Below are 17,978 nucleotides of genomic sequence, written 5' to 3'. Positions count from 1 at the left end.
AGGCTGAGCCAACTGGGAACTTTGCAGAAATTCTGATGTGTAGGCCCAGCTCCATCAGAAACAGACCCAAAGTTTACATTCACTTGCCTGTGGAAGCAGCGTTGGAAGCACCTAGTTTGAGGGTTATCACACCTCAACTGACTTTTTTTTTTTTTTGCCAGAGCACTACTAGCTCTGGCTTATGGTGGTGCAGGGGACTGAACCTGGCACTCTGGAGCCACAGCCATGAAAGACTCTTTGCAGAACCATTATGCTATCTCCCCTGCCCATCACATATTTCAGTCACCTAGAAGTTCAACTCATGACCACTTGGTTCAGACAATGACGACTGCAGGTCAGACTCTGGACATTAGGGAGGAGAACTGAGAATTGAGGCATTGCTACCGTAACCTTTGGATCGGCTCGTGTAGGAAACTGTCTTCCAGAAGGTTCTGTGGGGACTTGACAGAGACTGTCATGGGAGAAACAACTTCCTTGAACTGACCTGCATTTCTTCATCTTCTTCCTCACAGTGGCTGTGTTTCTCAGTACTCTGAAGTCATAACTCATCTGCCTGAATGAAGACGTGTCGTGAGAGGGAATCACTCACAGATGAAGCTTCTGCAGAGACTTTTTAGCTGGACCTTGAAATTATGGGGACATGCACTTAAGCTGATGATGATAGCTGAAAATATTGATATTCTTTGAGACAGAACTTTCAAATATCAAAGTAAGAGATTTGCATACCATTATACTCAGTCTGAATAGGTAGCCCTTGCTAAATTGAAAGGAAGCTTTTAATCTGTACATAGTAGGCACTTTTTACTCTGATACAGCTCCACTTAGAGCAATATTAAATCAGGACGAAAACACAGGGAGGCACTTCACAGTCAAACAGACATTATTAGGTGGTTCTCCAAGGACCTGGGGTCCTGGCTGGGAATATTGAGGAAACTTCTCGTTACAAAATGCAGCTGTGGCATTTACCAGACAGCAGCCCGAATGGGGATTAGTGTTCCCTGGAGTCAAATGGAAAACACCACCTTGGTTGCATCTGGAGGTGATCTGGCCGAGGCTCTGAAAAACATTCGTGCCTCTACTATCTGAGCTAAGCCAGACAGGTTATAGCCACTGGCCTCACAGGAGGCCCTTCACCTTAAGTTCTAGAACCAGCCCAGTCTCCTCTGCCGGGTGTTAGAATTACTCCAGGGACTCATCTTTTATCAGTATGGCCCAAACCGGGCATCCAGTTTGCAAATCAGTCGTGATGAAAGACAGGCACGGCAAGCTTGCCTACCTCAAGACTTCCTAAACTTCTCCGCCTCTGGTGCGTGTGCCCGGAGTTACGGGGACCTGTGCATGGCACTGAAGGACACTGCGAAAGAAGAAGTACCCGGGATAGCGAATGGCACGTGCTTGCTTCCCGGCTTAACCTTGGGAAAGCGCTTGGGGCGTTAGGAAAATACTGCCTTGTTGCCTTATCTTCTGCCAAATAATGCTGGTAAATAAAAAAAGCTGCCTGGAGCCGTCATGTGTGCTGTCCTTCTTGGAGCCCCCCCCACCCCACCCCCCAGCCAGGAGCAACTCCCAATTCACAGATTCACAGCCTGGCCCCTGCCCAGGTGTGCCCTCTCTGGAGACTCCAGACATCTTCCCTAGCACTCCAGTGGGGAACGACAGACTATTCTTGTTTTTATTATTATTAGTGGTTTACAAAATTACAAAGTAACAGGGCAGTTCCACATTGTCCCCACCACCAGGGTACTGTGTTCCCATTGTCTCCTTGCAAACTGCAGTAGTCCTCCCAAGGTCACAGATATGGGTTATTATTTTTAATACTCTATCTGTCCACCTCTCTATATTTTTGCCCATTTTCCCCCTATGGTCCTGCTTCCCCTTCCTTTCTAAGTCTCACCTATACCTATTCCTACTTCCAAACGTCCTTCCTCTTTTCCTCTTTCTCTGTGTCCTGATGGAGTTTAGAGGCCTCTGGTCATCTCTCCTTAACATTTCTCCCCCCTCAGGGAGCATGGACCAAAAAAAAAAATTTTTTTTTTAATATTTATTTATTCCCTTGTTGCCCTTGTTGTTTTATTGTTGTAGTCATTATTATTATTGATATCATCGTTGTTGTTGGATAGGACAGAGAGAAATGGAGAGAGGAGAGGAAGACAGAGAGGGGGGAGAGAAAGACAGACACCTGCAGACCTGCTTCACCGCCTGGGAAGCGACTCCCCTGAAGATGGGGAGCCGGGGGCTCAAACCGGGATCCTTACGCTGGTCCTTGTGCTTTGCACCATGTGCGTTAACCAACCCACTGTGCTACCGCCCGACTCCCAGACCAAAATTCTTTATGGGGAGAAGAAGGTGGGAGGTCTGGCTTCTGTCATTGCTTCTCCGCTGGACATGGGTGTTGGCAGGTGGATCCCCACCCCCAGCCTGTTTCTGTCTTTCTCTAGTGGGGTAGGGCTCTGGGGAGGGGAGGCTCCAGGACACATGGGTGAGGTCATCTACCCAGGGAGGTCAGGATGGAATCGGAGCAGCAACTCCAGGCTATTCCTGACACTCTGTTCTGCCTCTGGTTGAGGCAAGGCTCTAGCTTCTGCACCCTGGCCTACTCTGCCTGCCAACTCCACTTCCCTTTGGTTGGGAAGCGGAAAAGAGACTCAAGAAAGCATGATGCTAAACTGCTGGCCTGATCAGTGAGCCGTGAGCCCATCAAAGCTGGAAAGAACAGCTGGGGAAACGGTTAATCTGGAAGAGCACTGGGCTTTCATGAGGGTCCCAAGTTCAACCCCCACCAGTTAACTTCTGGCCCGGGAGAGCCCTAGGACCATCAAGGACCCATACGAGGATCCTGGTTCGAGCCCCCGGCTCCCTACCTGCAGGGGGTCACTTCACAAGCAGTGAAGCAGATCTGTTGGTGTCTATCTTTCTCCCTCTCTGTCTACCCTCCTCTTTCAATTTCTTTCTATCCTATCAAAGAAAAAAAAAAGCTGTCAAAAGCGGTGGATTCACAGTGCCGGCACCAAGCCCCAGTGACTGGAGGCTAAAATAATAAATAAATAAAACATGGCTATCAGCAAAAGATACATTATTAACAAAAATTTAAAAAAATACTCCCATTTAACTCATGAGTTGCAAAACAGTCTCATGTAAGTAAGTATCAATACTTCCTACATTTAACCAACCACATGGCTAGTAAAGAAATACTCTCCTAGCTGACTTGCAAACTTTAAAACAAGACCATGACATCAGAAACTCAAGCCAGGGGAGTCGGCCAGTAGCACAAGGACTGGCATAAGGGTCCTGGTTCTAGCCTCCGGCTCCCCACCTGCAGGGGAGTCGCTTCACAGTTGGTGAAGCAGGTCTGCAGGTGTCTCTCTTTCTCTCCCTTTCTCTGTCTTCCCCTCCACTCTCCATTTCTCTCTGTCCTAACGACGACAATATCAATAACAACAACAGCTACAACAACAATAAAACACAATGGAAAATAAATTTTAAAAAAAAGAAACAAGCCAGTAGAAAGCTGTCAATCAAAATTTTATTTTTACTACAACTGGTTTTAATTCAGCTATTATCTTGACAAGTATTGTGGGTGAGTCTATAACAGGTATCTAATTTCTGAGATACAAAAGATAATAAATATAGATTCAAATTCAGTCTAAAAACAAGATTCTTAATCTATGACCAGTCACGTTGCTTGAATTATTGCAAATCATGTGAAATTCCCAGGATGAAAGGCGTTGCTCACTGACACTGGGCTAACGGCTCTTCGCTGGTTATGTCCAAGTCTCCCGCACCCTCCTGTGAGTCCCGTGAGGGCCTGCTGGTGCTGGGTGACAGGCACAGGTGGCGCCCTGATGGCATTGGTCCTTTGTGGTGAGAGGACAGACTCAGGCTCTGACAAATGCCAGCTAACCAGGACGTGAACTGGCTTCGTGGAGGCTGAGCGAGTGCCTCTCTGTGTCGCTGGAGGGCGGCAGGACTGTTGGTGTCTTTCCGGGTGCTCCGTGGAACTGGCCCTCCCCCAGGTGGTGCAGGCAGTATTCTCAGAAACTCCGTTCGTCAGCAGAAAATCCTCCATCAACAGTGGGTTCTTCAGTCCTTCATTTTCTGCCAGAGCACATTCTTCCTGCTCCCAAGTTACACTGTCATTAAAACAGGCCTTGTGAAATTTTCTCTTCTTCATGATAACGGGGGTTAATTCTTCATTCATTAAATTCTGCCAAGTTTCAGGCCAAGCTCCTCTGCCTTGGTTTAATTCTCGGATATAGCTGTAAGAGAATTTAAAAACTTTATCCACATACTATACAGAGACAGCAGTCTAATAAAACTTGAGGAAGTATGGGGGGGGGTCACAAGAAAGGAATTAAAATAGGAAGAGGACTCTTTGTGCCAGGTGAAATCCCCAGAACTGCCCATGTGGACACAGAGATTGACATCAGCAACTCTTCGGCAAGGGACCATCCAAGGGCCTGAGGGGCCGTCAGCAGCGGTGATTCCACGGTACCAGGACAGGAAAATCCACTAGGCCTTTACACTCACTCAAGCTGCACAGCCTGCTGCAAGTCACGTTAAACGAGAACGCAAAGTGCTCGGGGTGACCTGTGACGCCCCCCTGCCTCAGCCTCCACAGCTGTGGCGCCCAGAAAACAGACAAGCGATTCGAATCTCTTTTAACTGGGCTCGCAGTGGATGTAACCAGGTGTCATGGGACTGGAGTCTGTCAAGGACAAAACCCAAAGATTTAAGGACAGATAACAAGCGCTGTTTGTTTGTTTGTTTGTTTAAGGGGTTTGTGGTTTTGTGTTAACAAGAACCAGAGAGGAGGGTGTTTGAAGGTCCTAAGATCTCTAGTTCTGAAGCCAAGAGCAAGTCAAACTAGTAATTCAACTGGCAGTCTAAGCGAAACCCCTCCTCCTCTTCCTTCCTGAGACAACAGAAAGAAAAGTTTACTGAAAAGACGTGTCAGACTTGTAGCTTGATCTCTGAAACTATCTGCTAGATCAGGGCTATATAAGGACTCTTATTATAAGAATCGATATTTAGCCAAACAATTGTCTAGACTCTCATCTGAATTTCTGACTAAAATGTCAGCATTTATCCAACCTCCTTTTAAAATCAGTCTTCAAAAGGAACAAAAAAGTGTGTAAGGACCTTCCTACCCAGAAAAATACTTCCAAAGGACGGACGATACTGAAATGTCAGATTAAATGAAAAAATTTCAGCACGGGGTGCTGGTTTCAGAACCTGGGAATCGCACACATGAGACTGAACTCAAATCTTTGGCCAGTGGCTTCCACATTTGAGGAAGAATAATTCTCCCAATGTTTTACAGTAAGTCACAAAAGCTCTTTGTTAGAAAACTAAAGGAAAGCAAACCACTGGTTCCAGAAGGGAGAGTTCCCCAGATAAGCAGAGAGGTTTCTATGCTGTCCATGTTTCTTAGCAAAAGAGTGACTACAAGAACCTCCTCTGGAGCCAGTGGCTTTGGGGGAAGAGAACACTCTTCACAGCTCTGCTTCTGTCTGGCCAGTTGGACACTCAGACCTCACCCTAAATGTCTTCACTGTCATCTTTTTTTTTCTTTTTCCTCCAGGGTTATTGCTGAGACTCAGTGCCTGCACTACGAATCCACTGCTCCTACAGGCTTTTTCCCCTTTTGTTGCCCTTGTTGTTTATCATTGTTGTTGTTATTATTATTGCTGTCGTTGTTGGACAGGACAGAGAAAAAGAGAGAGAGATGGGGAAGACAGAGAGGGAGAGAGAAAGATGGACACCAGCAGACCTGCTTTACCGCTTGTGAAGCAACCCTCCCCTCCCACCCCCCGCAGGTGGAGAGCTAGGGACTCGAACCAAGATCCTTACACCGGTCCTTGCATTTTGTGCCATGTGCCCTTAACCCGCTGCGCTACCACCCAGCCCCGTCATTATTCTTTACCATTCCTATTATGAGCATATGCACCTGACCCCCAAACACATGCTTCATCCACACTGCTAGCAGGGAGGCAGGAAGGCCACAGAGAGGAGGGTGGACTCCTTGATGCTGCAGGCCACACAGACATCAGTAGAGGAGGGGAGGGAAGACAGGAGGGGCAGGGGGAGGGAGAGCGAGAGGGGGCAGGAGAGGGGGCACTGCTCGGCACCCAGATGGCCAGTTCCCAACACTGGCCCATTCACGTGGACTCCGTAGAAGGTGACACTGAGGCAGAGAACACTCACAGCCTCAACGCTGGAGTAGCAGCCCTAAGCAGGCTCAGGACACCTCTGTCCCATGGTAAGGAAAATCCCACAGAAACTCTCCACCTCCAGTGACAGGCTCACCGCTGTCTCCACACACACCCCCTCCCCAGACACACACACACCTTCCTCCCACACGGCCCTGGTCAGCGCCACACCTACCACATGCTGCAGGGGGTCTGGAGTGATGTGGGCGCCAGCACTCCGTGCCCCTGACCTGTGGGCACTGGGGCGTTCCTGCCCCGAGCCTGGGGCTTGTGCCTCACTCAGGCTGCCCTGCCCTCCCAGCCTGCTCACTCGCTCACGGGCGTGGATCGTGCCATCACTTCTGCCTCCGACTCTACCAGCCTCCGTCTTTGCCATCGCTTGCACTTGCAGCACCCACGCCTGTGCATACGGCAGCGGGGAGGAGCGCGAAGCTATGGGATGGACGGCCTTCCCGCTTCCTTCCCTCTGGCCGTCCCGGCCTCTCCCTGAGCACAGTCCCAACATCCTGCCCGACGACAAGCGCTGCCGGTTTCTATGCCCTGACGTCTCCCCAACCCCCTCTGGTCTGTTCCAAACCCAGACTCAGACAGCAGAGAACACGCGGGCAACTGTCTTCGGTGTTGTGTTGAAGCTCTCGCAGAGCCGCAGACCTTGATCTAGACAGACTGCGAGTGCAGTTCGCGACATCTGGTTAACTTTCCTCAGCAGATGCGGACTGGACCTCGAGGGGCTGGAAAACCTGTGATGTGCTACCGACAGATGGTTCATCGTGGCTGCTGGCGAGGTGGCGTCAGGTCTAAATTCTGACTCGTGAACAAGGGAGGCTGCGCTGTGTCCCTAACCCCCGGCAGCACCCAGGGAGGCCCGCCCTGCCCGCCCTGCCCCGCACGGAGACGGCGCGCGCTGGAATGACTTACGCCCAGCAGATTGCGTGGGACGTATCCCTCCTTGTCGCCGAGGCGCGCCCACCACCACTCGATCTCATCTTCGTCTTCTCTGCGGACGATGGCCATGCAGTCTCCCTCCCTCACGGGCAGCTCGTCGTCATTCTGGGGCTCGTAGTCCCAAAGGGCGTAAATGACCCCTTTGTTCATGATGCCCATCTTCTCCTGGACACCTGCAGGCGCGGAGGCAAGACACAGCACAGCATGGAGAACACGGCACGCCGCCCTTGGTGGCGCTATCTCTATAAAGCCAAGGGGCTGGTGGCGGCGCACCTGCCTGAACGCACATACTGCTGTGCACAGAGACCCGGGTTCAAGCCCCCGGTCCCCACCTGCAGAGGGGAAGCTCTGTGAGTGGTGAAGCGGGGCTGCAGGTGTCTCTCTCCTTCTCTATCTCCCCCTCCCCTTTCCATTTCTGTCTCTGTCCAATAAATTAGTAAGAAAATTAAAAGAAGCTTAAGACAAAAACATAAGAAAAAATAGGTACATGCTGAAAATCAGAACTACTAACGAAACAGTTGTAAATTATCTCTGAACAGCTCGACAAACTAACCAAACACCTCTCAAAATCGGTCTTATTCAGAAGAAAACCTTGCAAACCAGGAGCAAAAAGGATGTTTAAAAAGTGGGTAACAGGGAGTCGGGTGGTGGTGCAGCGGGTTAAGCGCAGGTGGCTCAAAGCGCAAGGACCGGCATAAGGATCCCGGTTCGAGTCCCTGGCTCCCCACCTGCAGGGAAGTCGCTTCACAGGCGGTGAAGCAGGTCTGCAGGTGTCTGTCTTTCTCTCCTCCTCTCTGTCTTCCCCTCCTCTCTCCATTTCTCTCTGTCCTATCCAACAACGACAACAACAATAATAACTACAACAATAAAACAACAAGGGCAACAAAAGGGAATAAATAAATAAAATAAATTTTTTAAAAAGTGGGTAACGGAGTCGGGTGGTGGCGCAGCGGGTTAAGCACACATGGCGCAAAGCACAAGGACTGGCATAAGGATCCCGGTTCGAGCGCCTGGCTCCCCACCTGCAGGGGAGTCGCTTCACAAGCAGTGAAGCAGGCTTGCAGGTGTCTATCTTTCTCTCCCCCGTCTTCCCTTCCACTCTCCATTCCTCTCTGTCCTATCTAACAACAACGACATCAATAATAACAACAATAAAAAAACAACAAGGGCAACAAAAAGGGAAAACAAATAAACAAAATACTTTTTAAAAAAACTGGGTAACAGGGCCAGTGAAATAGCCTGCCACGTGCACCACCCACACTTGTGCATGGCCCTCATGATGCTAAAGGGGACTTCAGAATTGTGTTCTCCTGCACTGTGTCCCTCTCCCTCTCTCTCTCTCTTCCTCTGTATTTGTCTCTATCTGAAAAAGTCACCTCAGAGTGGTGAAGCCTTGGTGATTACTTAAATAAAAAAAAAAAGTGGATACTAGCCCTGTCAAATGTCAGCCTGCTCCCAAGTGTAATGACCAAGGAACTCCAGAAACGTAACATCTTCACTTCTTACTTAAAGCTTTAGCAGTAGACCAGAGAAAGACAGAGCCGAGTGTGGTGTCTAGCCAAGGGGTCTCTGATAATGAACGATCAAAGAGAGAAGTCAGAAGGTATTTCTTTATATGTTAAGTGCAGGAACATGGCTAAATACTATTTAGACATGAGGTAAACAGCTACACAGAGTCAACTCTAAAATAAGAAACACTAGATTTCTAAAAAATGCCACCCGCTGGGAAGGGGAAACCCTCAAATACAGAGCTATGAGCAGAGCTGACAGAGCTGAGGATTACTGCTGCTCTCGGCCCCCTCCCCATCTGCACCGGAACCCCTAGCCCACAGGACTCGGACAGAATACAAACAAGTCAGCTGGAAGATCACAGGAGGAGAGCAGAGGAGAAAGGAATCAAGTCCAATCCCACACTGTTCAGTTCATTCTTCTTTTCACCTTTATGTTTAAAGACATGCAAAGTGTGGCAGCTAGATGCAGAAGAATTAACTAGAGTGACTGCAACTAGAATTTCACAAGCTGTCTAAGCTGGCCAGGCTCACCTGTCAGGGCAGGAGTGGGAAAGGGGGTGGCAGACAAATTTTGTGTACTCTAGTAATTAAAAAAAAACCTTTCGGAGTCGGGCAGTAGCACAGCGGGTTAAGCGCAGGTGGCGCAAAGCGCAAGGACCGGCATAAGGATCCTGGTTCGAGCCCCCAGCTCCCCACCTGCAGGAGAGTCGCTTCACAGGTGGTGAAGCAGGTCTGCAGGTGTCTGTCTTTCTCTCCCTCTCTGTCTTCCCCTCCTCTCTCCATTTCTCTCTGTCCTATCCAACAACGACATCAATAACAACAACAATAACTACAACAATAAAACAAGGGCAACAAAAGGGAATAAATACAAAAAAAAATTTTAAAAAACCCTTGAGCCCCATTTTTAAGAAATTGTTAGGAATAAATGTGGTTATTTACCAAAAAGATTGTCTGAGGGGTCTGCGAGCATGACCAGTGTTACTGACACTCTGGGAAATGCCAACTAAAGCTGCAGGATGGTGGCATGCCAACTAATCATACAAATAAAAATTTCAACCAAGACATGTTCATCTAAAAAGCTCACTTACCTGCTACCAGCCAGAATCATAAACTCAAAATCAAGGAAACAGAAAAGCCAAAAATTGGCTCCACAACTTCTTCTGACTTTATTTTATGGCATGCTTGGTTTTGTAGATAACAGTATTTCTCTCTCTCTCTTTTAAATGTTTTATTATCTCTATTTATTTACTGGAGAGACCACCAGAAATTGAGAGGAAGGGGGAGAAATTGAGAGGAAGGGGGAGACAGAGAGGCAGAGAGACACCTGCAGCCCTGCTTCACTGTTCGTGAAGCTTTTCCCCTGCAGGTGGAGACAGGGGCTTGAACAAGGGTCCTTGTGCATTATAATATGTGCACTCAACCAGGTGTGCTGTCTGGCCCCTGGGAACAACATTTCTCTCGATCAAAAGGAAATGGGGGTTTGCTTGCTTATTTGCACAGCTATCCTACCTCCATAAAGCACCAGAGCTTCCAGGGAAGAGCTTCAGACGGCCAGGAAGAACACTGAGTCAGTGCTCCACTGCCGTCTCTTATGGTTCAGATGTTCCGGCAAGAGATGTTTCCAGGCAAAAAGCCTTGTTTTTTGTTAAGATGTTTTAAAAAATATTTATTTACTTATTTATTCCCCTTTGTTGCCCTTGTTGTTTTATTGTTGTAGTTATTGTTGTTGTTGTTATTGGAGAGAGGAAGGGAAGACAGAGAGGGAGAGAGACAGACACCTGCAGACCTGCTTCACCACCTGTGAAGCGACGCCCCTGCAGGTGGGGAGCCGGGGGCTCGAACTGGGATCCTTCAGCCAGTCCTTGCGCTTTGTGCCACCTGCACTTAAGTCACAAAAAGCCTTGTTAACATGGTTGAGGCCATTTGATTTTCAATATTCAGAACAATGTACAGCACAAAAATGTTTTTCCAAATAATGAATTCTTACCAAATCACCCCCTGGAAATACAGGAGAAACCATCACGGTGATTAACATGTTTGTTCCTATGTGTCGCCAGGTGGGCAAAGAACTTGTCAGAGTACAGGACTTGAGTGTCCGTCCCAGGGACCACTTGATGCCAGGGTTGAATGCTGCTCTACTCACACACACTCACTCACAAAAAGAAAAAAGAAGGGAGGCGGGCTGTAGCACAGTGGGCTAAGCGCAGGTGGCACAAAGCGCAAGGACCGGCATAAGGATCCCGGTTCGAACCCCGGCTCCCCACCTGCAGGGGAGTCGCTTCACAGGCGGTGAAGCAGGTCTGCAGGTGTCTATCTTTCTCTCCCCCTCTCTGTCTTCCCCTCCTCTCTCCATTTCTCTCTGTCCTATCCAACAACGACAACAATAATAATAACTACAACAATAAAACAACAAGGGCAACAAAAGGGAATAAATAAATAAAATAAATATAAAAAAAGAAAAAGAAAAAATAAGGGGGGGCAGGTGATGGTGCACCTGGTTGAGCGAACGCTCTATGGTGCACAAGGACCCAGGTTCAAGCCCCTGGTTCCCACCTGCAGGGGGAAAGCTTCATGAGTGGTGAAGCAGGACTGCAGGTATCTCTGTCTCTTTCCCTCTCTCTCTCTCCCTCCTTTCAATTTCTGTCTCTATCCAGTAATAAATAAATAAATAAATGAAGTGTAAAAAAAAAAATTACAAAAAAACACTCCAGGTCACATACCATAAAGAAACTGAGAGCACTGGGTGTAGCCCTCCTCCATCTCCTCACACTTATCCGCGGCGGTCTGCATGTCGCTGTACGTCATGGCAAACACGGCGGCTCCGGACTCCACCAAAAACTTGCACACTTGAACGTTGTTGCAGGAGGCAGCACAGTGCAGTGGGGTCCTGCGGAGGGAGACACAGTGAGCGGCCGACGAGTGCTGTGCCAGGCAGCTGTGCAAAGCGCTCTCGAGTCTTTCACCTACCAAATCCTTCCTTCTGGAAACTTCAACAACTCTGGAATAATCTAAGGAAAATGCCAAGTGTCTTACTCTGCTGTTCTCCCTCCACTTCCCCACCTTTTTCTCTCTCTCATGGAAAAATAGATAAGTGAGACGGGGAGGTCACTCAACAGTGGAGCACGAGTGTGAGACCCTGCGCTCAGTCTCTGGCACTGAATAAAAAGAGAATAAGTCCCCAGAAGTACTGAGAGAGAGAGAGGGAGAGAGAGGGAGAGGGAGGGGAGAGGGAGAGGGAGAGGGAGAGGGAGAGGGAGAGGGAGGGGAGAAGGAGAGGGAGAGGGGAGGGGGAGGGGAGGGGAGGGAGAGGGAAGGGGGAGGGGGACAAGGGAGAGGGAGAGGGAGGAGAGAGGGAGAGGGAGAGGGAGGGGAGAGGGAGGGGAGGGGAAGATGGAGAGGGAGGGGAGGGGGAGAGGAAGAGGGAGGGGAGGGGGAGAGGAAGAGGGAGGGGAGGGGGAGAGGGAGAAGGAGAGGGAGAGGGAGGGGAAGATGGAGAGGGAGGGGAGGGGGAGAGGAAGAGGGAGGGGAGGGGGAGAGGAAGAGGGAGGGGAGGGGGAGGGGGAGAGGGAGAGGGAGAGGGAGAGGGAGAGGGAGAGGGAGAGGGAGAGGGAGAGGGAGAAGGAACACATACAAACCTACAAGCTTGAAGTTAACTATTAAGATATTAATGGTGATGGTCAGGAAATGGGTCTGTGGGTAGAATGCTAGACTTTCATACCTGAGTTTCAAGGTTAAAACTCAATATGGCGTGTCCTACAGCAGTACTCTGGCTTATTTCTCTCCTTCTCTCTGCCTCATGTAAAACTCTCTCTCATATGTAGTATTTTTTTTAAGGGTACTGAACTCAAAGCAGCATTTAAAAAACAATTAATAGTGTTTCCCTGTAGATGGTGGGGTACTGATGTCCTGTTTTCATCACTTTCTACGTTTCTCATTTTAATTTCTAAAAATTACAACTAAAAGGCTTCCTCAAGCATCATTTGTAACAAACAAAACTAGAAAGCAAGCTATTGTCTAGCAAGAACAGTTGCACTCCTGTGGCTGGCCTGTTGGGCATTTATCCAGTGGAACCCAAACACTAACTCCAGGGACACACGCACCCCTGTTCACAGCAGCATTCTCACAACAGCCAATGAGAAGAAGCAGCCTAAATGTCTATGGACTGGCTAAAGAACTCACGGGACACAGACTCCATGGAACACTACTTTGCAGTCAAAAAAGATGATTTGGTTATGAAAAAAGATGATAATGGTTATGAAAAGAGACTCTTGAGCCTGAGACTCTGGAGTCCCAGGTTCAATCCCCCACTCCACCATAAGCCAGAGCTGAGCAGTGCTCTAGTATAAAAAAATAACATCAACCCCACCAATGTGTCCTGGAGCTCAGCTTCCCCAGAGACACACCCTACTAGGGAAAGAGAGAGGCAGACTGGGAGTATGGACCGACCAGTCAACACCCATGTTCAGCGGGGAAGCAATTACAGAAGCCAGACCTTCTACCTTCTGCAACCCACAATGACCCTGGGTCCATGCTCCCAGAGGGATAGAGAATGGGAAAGCTATCAGGGGAGGGGGTGGGATATGGAGATTGGGTGGTGGGAATTGTGTGGAGCTGTACCCCTCCTACCCTATGGTTTTGTTAATTAATCCTTTCTTAAATAAAAAAAATAATAAATAAAATAAATAAAAATAAAATCAGGGGTCAGGTGGTAGCACAGCAAGTTAAGCGCACAAGGCGCAAAGTGCAAGGATCAGCGTAAGGATCCCAGTTCGAGCCCCCGGCTCCCCACCTGCAGGGGAGTCACTTCACAAGTGGTGAAGCAGGTCTGCAGGTGTCTATCTTTCTCTCCCCTCCTGTCTTCCCCTCCTCTCTCCATTTCTCTCTGTCCTATCAGCAACAACGACATCAATAACAACAACTACAATAACAACAACAACAAAAAAAAAACGTTAAGGGGCCGGGTGGTGGTGCACCTAGTGAAGCGCATGTATTACAATGTGCAAGGACCTGGGTTCAAGCCCCCGGTCCCCACCTGCAGGGGGAAAGCTTTATGAGTGGTGAAGCAGGGCTGCAGGTGTCTCTCTGTCTCTCTCCCTCTCTATCACCCCCTTCCCTCTTGATTTCTGGCTGTCTCTATCTAATAAAAAAATTTTAAAATAATTTTTAAAAACTTTAAAAAAATGATTTTGTGTCCTTTGGGATAAAATAGATGAAACTGGAGGCAATGATGCTTAGTGAAATAAGAGATGAAAAACAACTACCAGATGGTTTCACTCATACGTGGAACCTGGAGGTCTGATACACATTAACTTAAAAAAACAAAATCAAGAGAACTGTCTCTAAGACTTTGTGAGAACTATGGTGATTCTCTTTGGGAGCTGGGAGGTGTGGGGCACAGAACCCTGGTGGTGGGTGTGGTGTGTGATCTTACAACCTTGTGACCCACTACTAGACACAAATAAAAAAGTGAAAGGAAAAAAAGCAATCATGTGGTTGGCACCTGAGGCTACTTTACCTGTATGCATATACATGCAGGCACTTGTACGCATGAGTGCGCAGATTTGCTAGCAGAGGTAAGATAAAAATAAGCAACAGAATTAGGATGGTGGGTAAAAAGTGTTACAACTTTTAAAAATCCTATACTGAAAAAAGGCAACTTTTGTATTTTCCCCAGAAAGGACATATAATTTAAAAATAACTATATATATATGGTCCAGGAGGTGGCACAGTGGATAAAGCATCGGACTCTTAAGCATGAGGTCCTGAGTTCAATCTCCGGCAGCACGGGTACCAGGAGGATGACTGGTTCTTTCTCTGTACTCCTTTCTTTCTCACAAAAAAAAAAAAAAAAAAGTGCATGAAATTTACTATCCATGATACTACAGTAATGGGGGGGGGCAGAAGTTTCTTAGAACCTACTTTACTATTATTTAATAGGAATAGCATTTAATATTTGTTTTTAAAAGTTTTTAAATAATTTTTAATATTTATTTATTCATTCCCTTTTGTTGCCCTTGTTTCATTGTTATAGTTACTTTGTTGTTATTGATGCCTTCGTTGTTAGATAGGACAGAGAGAAATGGAGAGAGGAGGGGAAGACAGAGAGGGGGAGAGAAAGACAGACACCTGCAGACCTGCTTCACCGCCTGTGAAGCGACTCCCCTGCAGGTGGGGAGCCGGGGGCTTGAACCGGGATCCTTCCGCGCTTTGCGCCACATGCGCTTAACCCACTGCGCTACCGCCCAGCTCCCAAAAAAGTTTTTTTTAAGCACAACAGTATCACAAAATGTTTCATGGAAAAAGGATTCCGTGACCAAATACATCTGGGAAAAGTTACAAGTTATATGATTCTCTCTTCAAGAGACCAACAGACATTAGTTCACTCGAGCCCTGGAGAAGTTTCAGGGGGTCTGCAGGGACCTCGCTCAGTCAGCGTGTCTCAGCTCTCTGACGTCCCGTGCATCACCTGGTGACTTTTCTTCTTCGTGTTCTTCATTGACTACTAAAGTGGGAGGCCAGCATCTGCTTGCAGGCTGGGAGTGAGGGGAGCATTGCCGGAGGACATGCTCGCGCCTCCTTCCTGGGGACAAGCTACCAAGGCGCCCAGCACCACGATTCTTCACCCTCAGGGGGCTGCTCACACAGCAGGCGCAAAGGAAGCCCAAGTGGCATTTAAAAGGAGAGCTTACCATCCGTCACTGTCAGCAGCATTCACATTCACACCAAACTGTACCAAAAATTTAACGATTTCTGTGTGGCCTGCACAGACAGCGTTGTGGAGCGCCGTGATGCCTTCGTCGTTAGGCAAGCTGGGATCGTCGACCTAGGAAATCAGTGAGAAGGGTGGCCATCACTCAAATGTCTGCCCCACCTGGATTATCACTACTGACTGACTGACTGGAAAAAGTGCCAAAAGAAGCGAAATGATCTTGCGGTGTTTTAAATATAATTAAAGCCTACAGAAGCCCAGAATCATTCTAGAAATAAGTCGGTTGTAGCTACAGTAAGTAAGCACTCACTAGAAATAGGTTTCTTAAAAACTGAAGAGGAGAGAGCTGGCCAGAGAGCTCACTGGAGAGTGTCTGCCACGGGCATGACACAGATTCAAGTCCAGCCCCCACCACACAGAAGGGAGCCTTAGGACTGTGGCATCTCCCTGTAGCTCTGTCTGTCTCTTTCTGTCTGAAACTGTCAGCCTGGAGTGATGAAGCCCCAATGATAATCAAAGAAAATTTTTTTTTTTACTTGAGAAAGTAGCAGAAAAAGTACCGTGCTCTTACAGTCACTTTTATTTAACCCTAACTGCCCACCATAAACCAGTGTCTAGGTAGAAGCTACAGTTGCCATGAGAAGGGAAGGAGGTGAACTAAAACCAGCTACAACGGTAGGTTTCTGAAAAGTATGGCCACATCATAACAGTTTATAGCACAAGTCCACATGAGCCTATTTTTTATATATACATTTTTAATATATATTTATTTATTCCCTTTTGTTGCCCTTGTTTTTTTATTGTTGTAGTTATTATTGTTGCTCTTGTTGTCGTTGTTGGATAGGACAGAGAGAAATGGAGAGAGGAGGGGAAGACAGAGAGGCGGAGAGAAAGACAGACACCTGCAGACCTGCTTCACCACCTGTGAAGTGACCCCCCTGCAGGTGAGGAGCCGGGGGCTCGAACCGGGATCCTTCCGCCGGTCCTTGCGCTTCGCGCCACGTGCGTTTAACCCATTGTGGTACTGCCCGACTCCCCCACATGAGCCTATTTTTAAAGGTAAGGAATGAGCTTCCTAAAGACAGCAGTACTGTGTGGGACCCTATTTGGAAGGGGAACCCCCCCCAGCTTCGCAGAAACGCTCCAGGCGAGCTGTGGAGAAAGCCCGCCGGGCAGAGCTCATGCCTTGCCATGCCTGCAGCCCAGGTTTGAACCCCGCTGCCACACGGGGGTTGTCACGGCAGTGGAGCTTGCTCTGAAAAAGGCTGCCCAGGAATACACAAGACCCAGACTCCACAAGAGCAACAAAACCGACACAGTCTGTTTGGGAGCTGCTGAAGGGTCCCCCCCATAACCTCACCCACCAAAAGAAAAAACATTTAAAAACCCAACTTTTTTTTTTTTCCTGAGAGACAGAGAGCAAAAAGCACCGCAGCACCGCAGCATCCTTCAATGCAGTGGGGGCTGGGCTCGAAGCTGGGCCATCACGTGACAAAGCAGCGCACTGCCCTCGCGATCTATTCTGCCCCCCAAATCCCACGTCTCTAGAGTAGCTTTCTGATTACAGTCACAAAACAAAATACAGGTTTGTTGACGAAACAGACCCAGTAAGCCGTACCTCGTAAATAATTCTCTGCACAAGGTCAAATTCTCCCTCCAAGGAGGAATCTAGAAGCAAAGCGAGGGGGTTGAACTTCACCCTCATTCCATGAGCAATCCGCTCTGACCCAGTTTTCCGCAAGTTTGTCCTTTTGCCCTGCCAAGAAAATGCGAGGAAAATTAAGGATCCCGGTAGAAGCAAGAGAGAGCGGCGACAAAACTAGAGTTTTAAAGGAACTTCAAAAATAAATACTACTACGTTATAACAACATATACGACAGATTTTCAAGAGAACCTAAATCACAACATACAACTTCATGAATCTTCATAAGTGACTACACCTGTGTAACAAAGCGAACAGAACTTGACTTCATCAAACTCAGTGAGACGACATCTGGGCAGAGTCTACAGCCTGAGCTAAGCTAAGTGCATATGGTAGAACCCCAAGCAGGCTAGCTGGGGTGGGGAAGCAGTGCATCAGTAGTACGAGACTTGTGTGTAGGAGGTTCTGGGTTCTACCCCTGGTCCCACCAACAGCCACAGCTGAGCAGTGCTCTGGTCAAAATAACAAAGACCAAAAACAAACAAACAAACAAAAAAAAGTCTGGCTCTCTATCAAGATGACCCTTCAAATGACCTACCTAACAGAGCACAGAAAACCCTCCACAATTAAATTAAGTCTTTCTAGTTCCAGTCAAACACTGCTCCTCAAGTATGTGGGATCAACCAGAAACAGCAAGTGTGGGGCTTGTGGGTCTAAGAACAAAACTGTGTCCTCCATATAAAAAAACATTTTCTGGGGGGCCGGGCGGTGGGGCACCTGGTTGAACACACTCGTTATAGTGTGCAAGGCCCTGGGCTTGAGCCCCTGGTCCCCACCTGCGGGGGGAAAGCTTTGTGAGTGATGAAGCAGTGCTGCAGGTGTCTCTCTGCCTTTCCATCTCCCCCTTCCCTCTCCATTCTAGCTGTCTCTGTCCAATAAGATAATAATAATTCAAAAAAAAC

The 17,978-nt window shown here is 48.1% G+C and overlaps 2 protein-coding genes across 3 annotated transcripts in view; one reads left to right on the top strand and one right to left on the bottom strand.

The window, feature by feature from the left end:
* Positions 1-1,503, top strand: part of CAPN2 (calpain 2) — a 55,003-nt gene extending 53,500 nt beyond the window's left edge. Inside the window, exon 21 of the mRNA XM_007530171.3 lies at positions 513-1,503. Coding sequence (XP_007530233.1) covers positions 513-536 — 24 coding nt within the window. The 3' untranslated portion in view covers positions 537-1,503. The remainder of the gene's footprint in view (positions 1-512) is intronic.
* A 2,006-nt stretch (positions 1,504-3,509) lies between these two features.
* Positions 3,510-17,978, bottom strand: part of TP53BP2 (tumor protein p53 binding protein 2) — a 61,860-nt gene continuing 47,391 nt past the window's right edge. For both annotated transcript variants that reach the window (XM_060192442.1, XM_060192443.1), the window contains exons 14-18: positions 16,993-17,130; positions 15,355-15,488; positions 11,386-11,552; positions 7,128-7,327; positions 3,510-4,256 (exon numbers count right to left, since the gene is read on the bottom strand). In XM_060192442.1, coding sequence (XP_060048425.1) covers positions 4,215-4,256; positions 7,128-7,327; positions 11,386-11,552; positions 15,355-15,488; positions 16,993-17,130 — 681 coding nt within the window. In that variant the 3' untranslated portion in view covers positions 3,510-4,214. The remainder of the gene's footprint in view (positions 4,257-7,127; positions 7,328-11,385; positions 11,553-15,354; positions 15,489-16,992; positions 17,131-17,978) is intronic.

This window comes from Erinaceus europaeus, chromosome 6 (genome assembly GCF_950295315.1).
Source record: "Erinaceus europaeus chromosome 6, mEriEur2.1, whole genome shotgun sequence".
Classification (NCBI taxonomy): Eukaryota; Metazoa; Chordata; class Mammalia; order Eulipotyphla; family Erinaceidae; genus Erinaceus; species Erinaceus europaeus.
The sequence above is the reverse complement of the archived record's forward strand: the minus strand, read 5'-3'. Positions and strand labels throughout refer to the sequence as shown.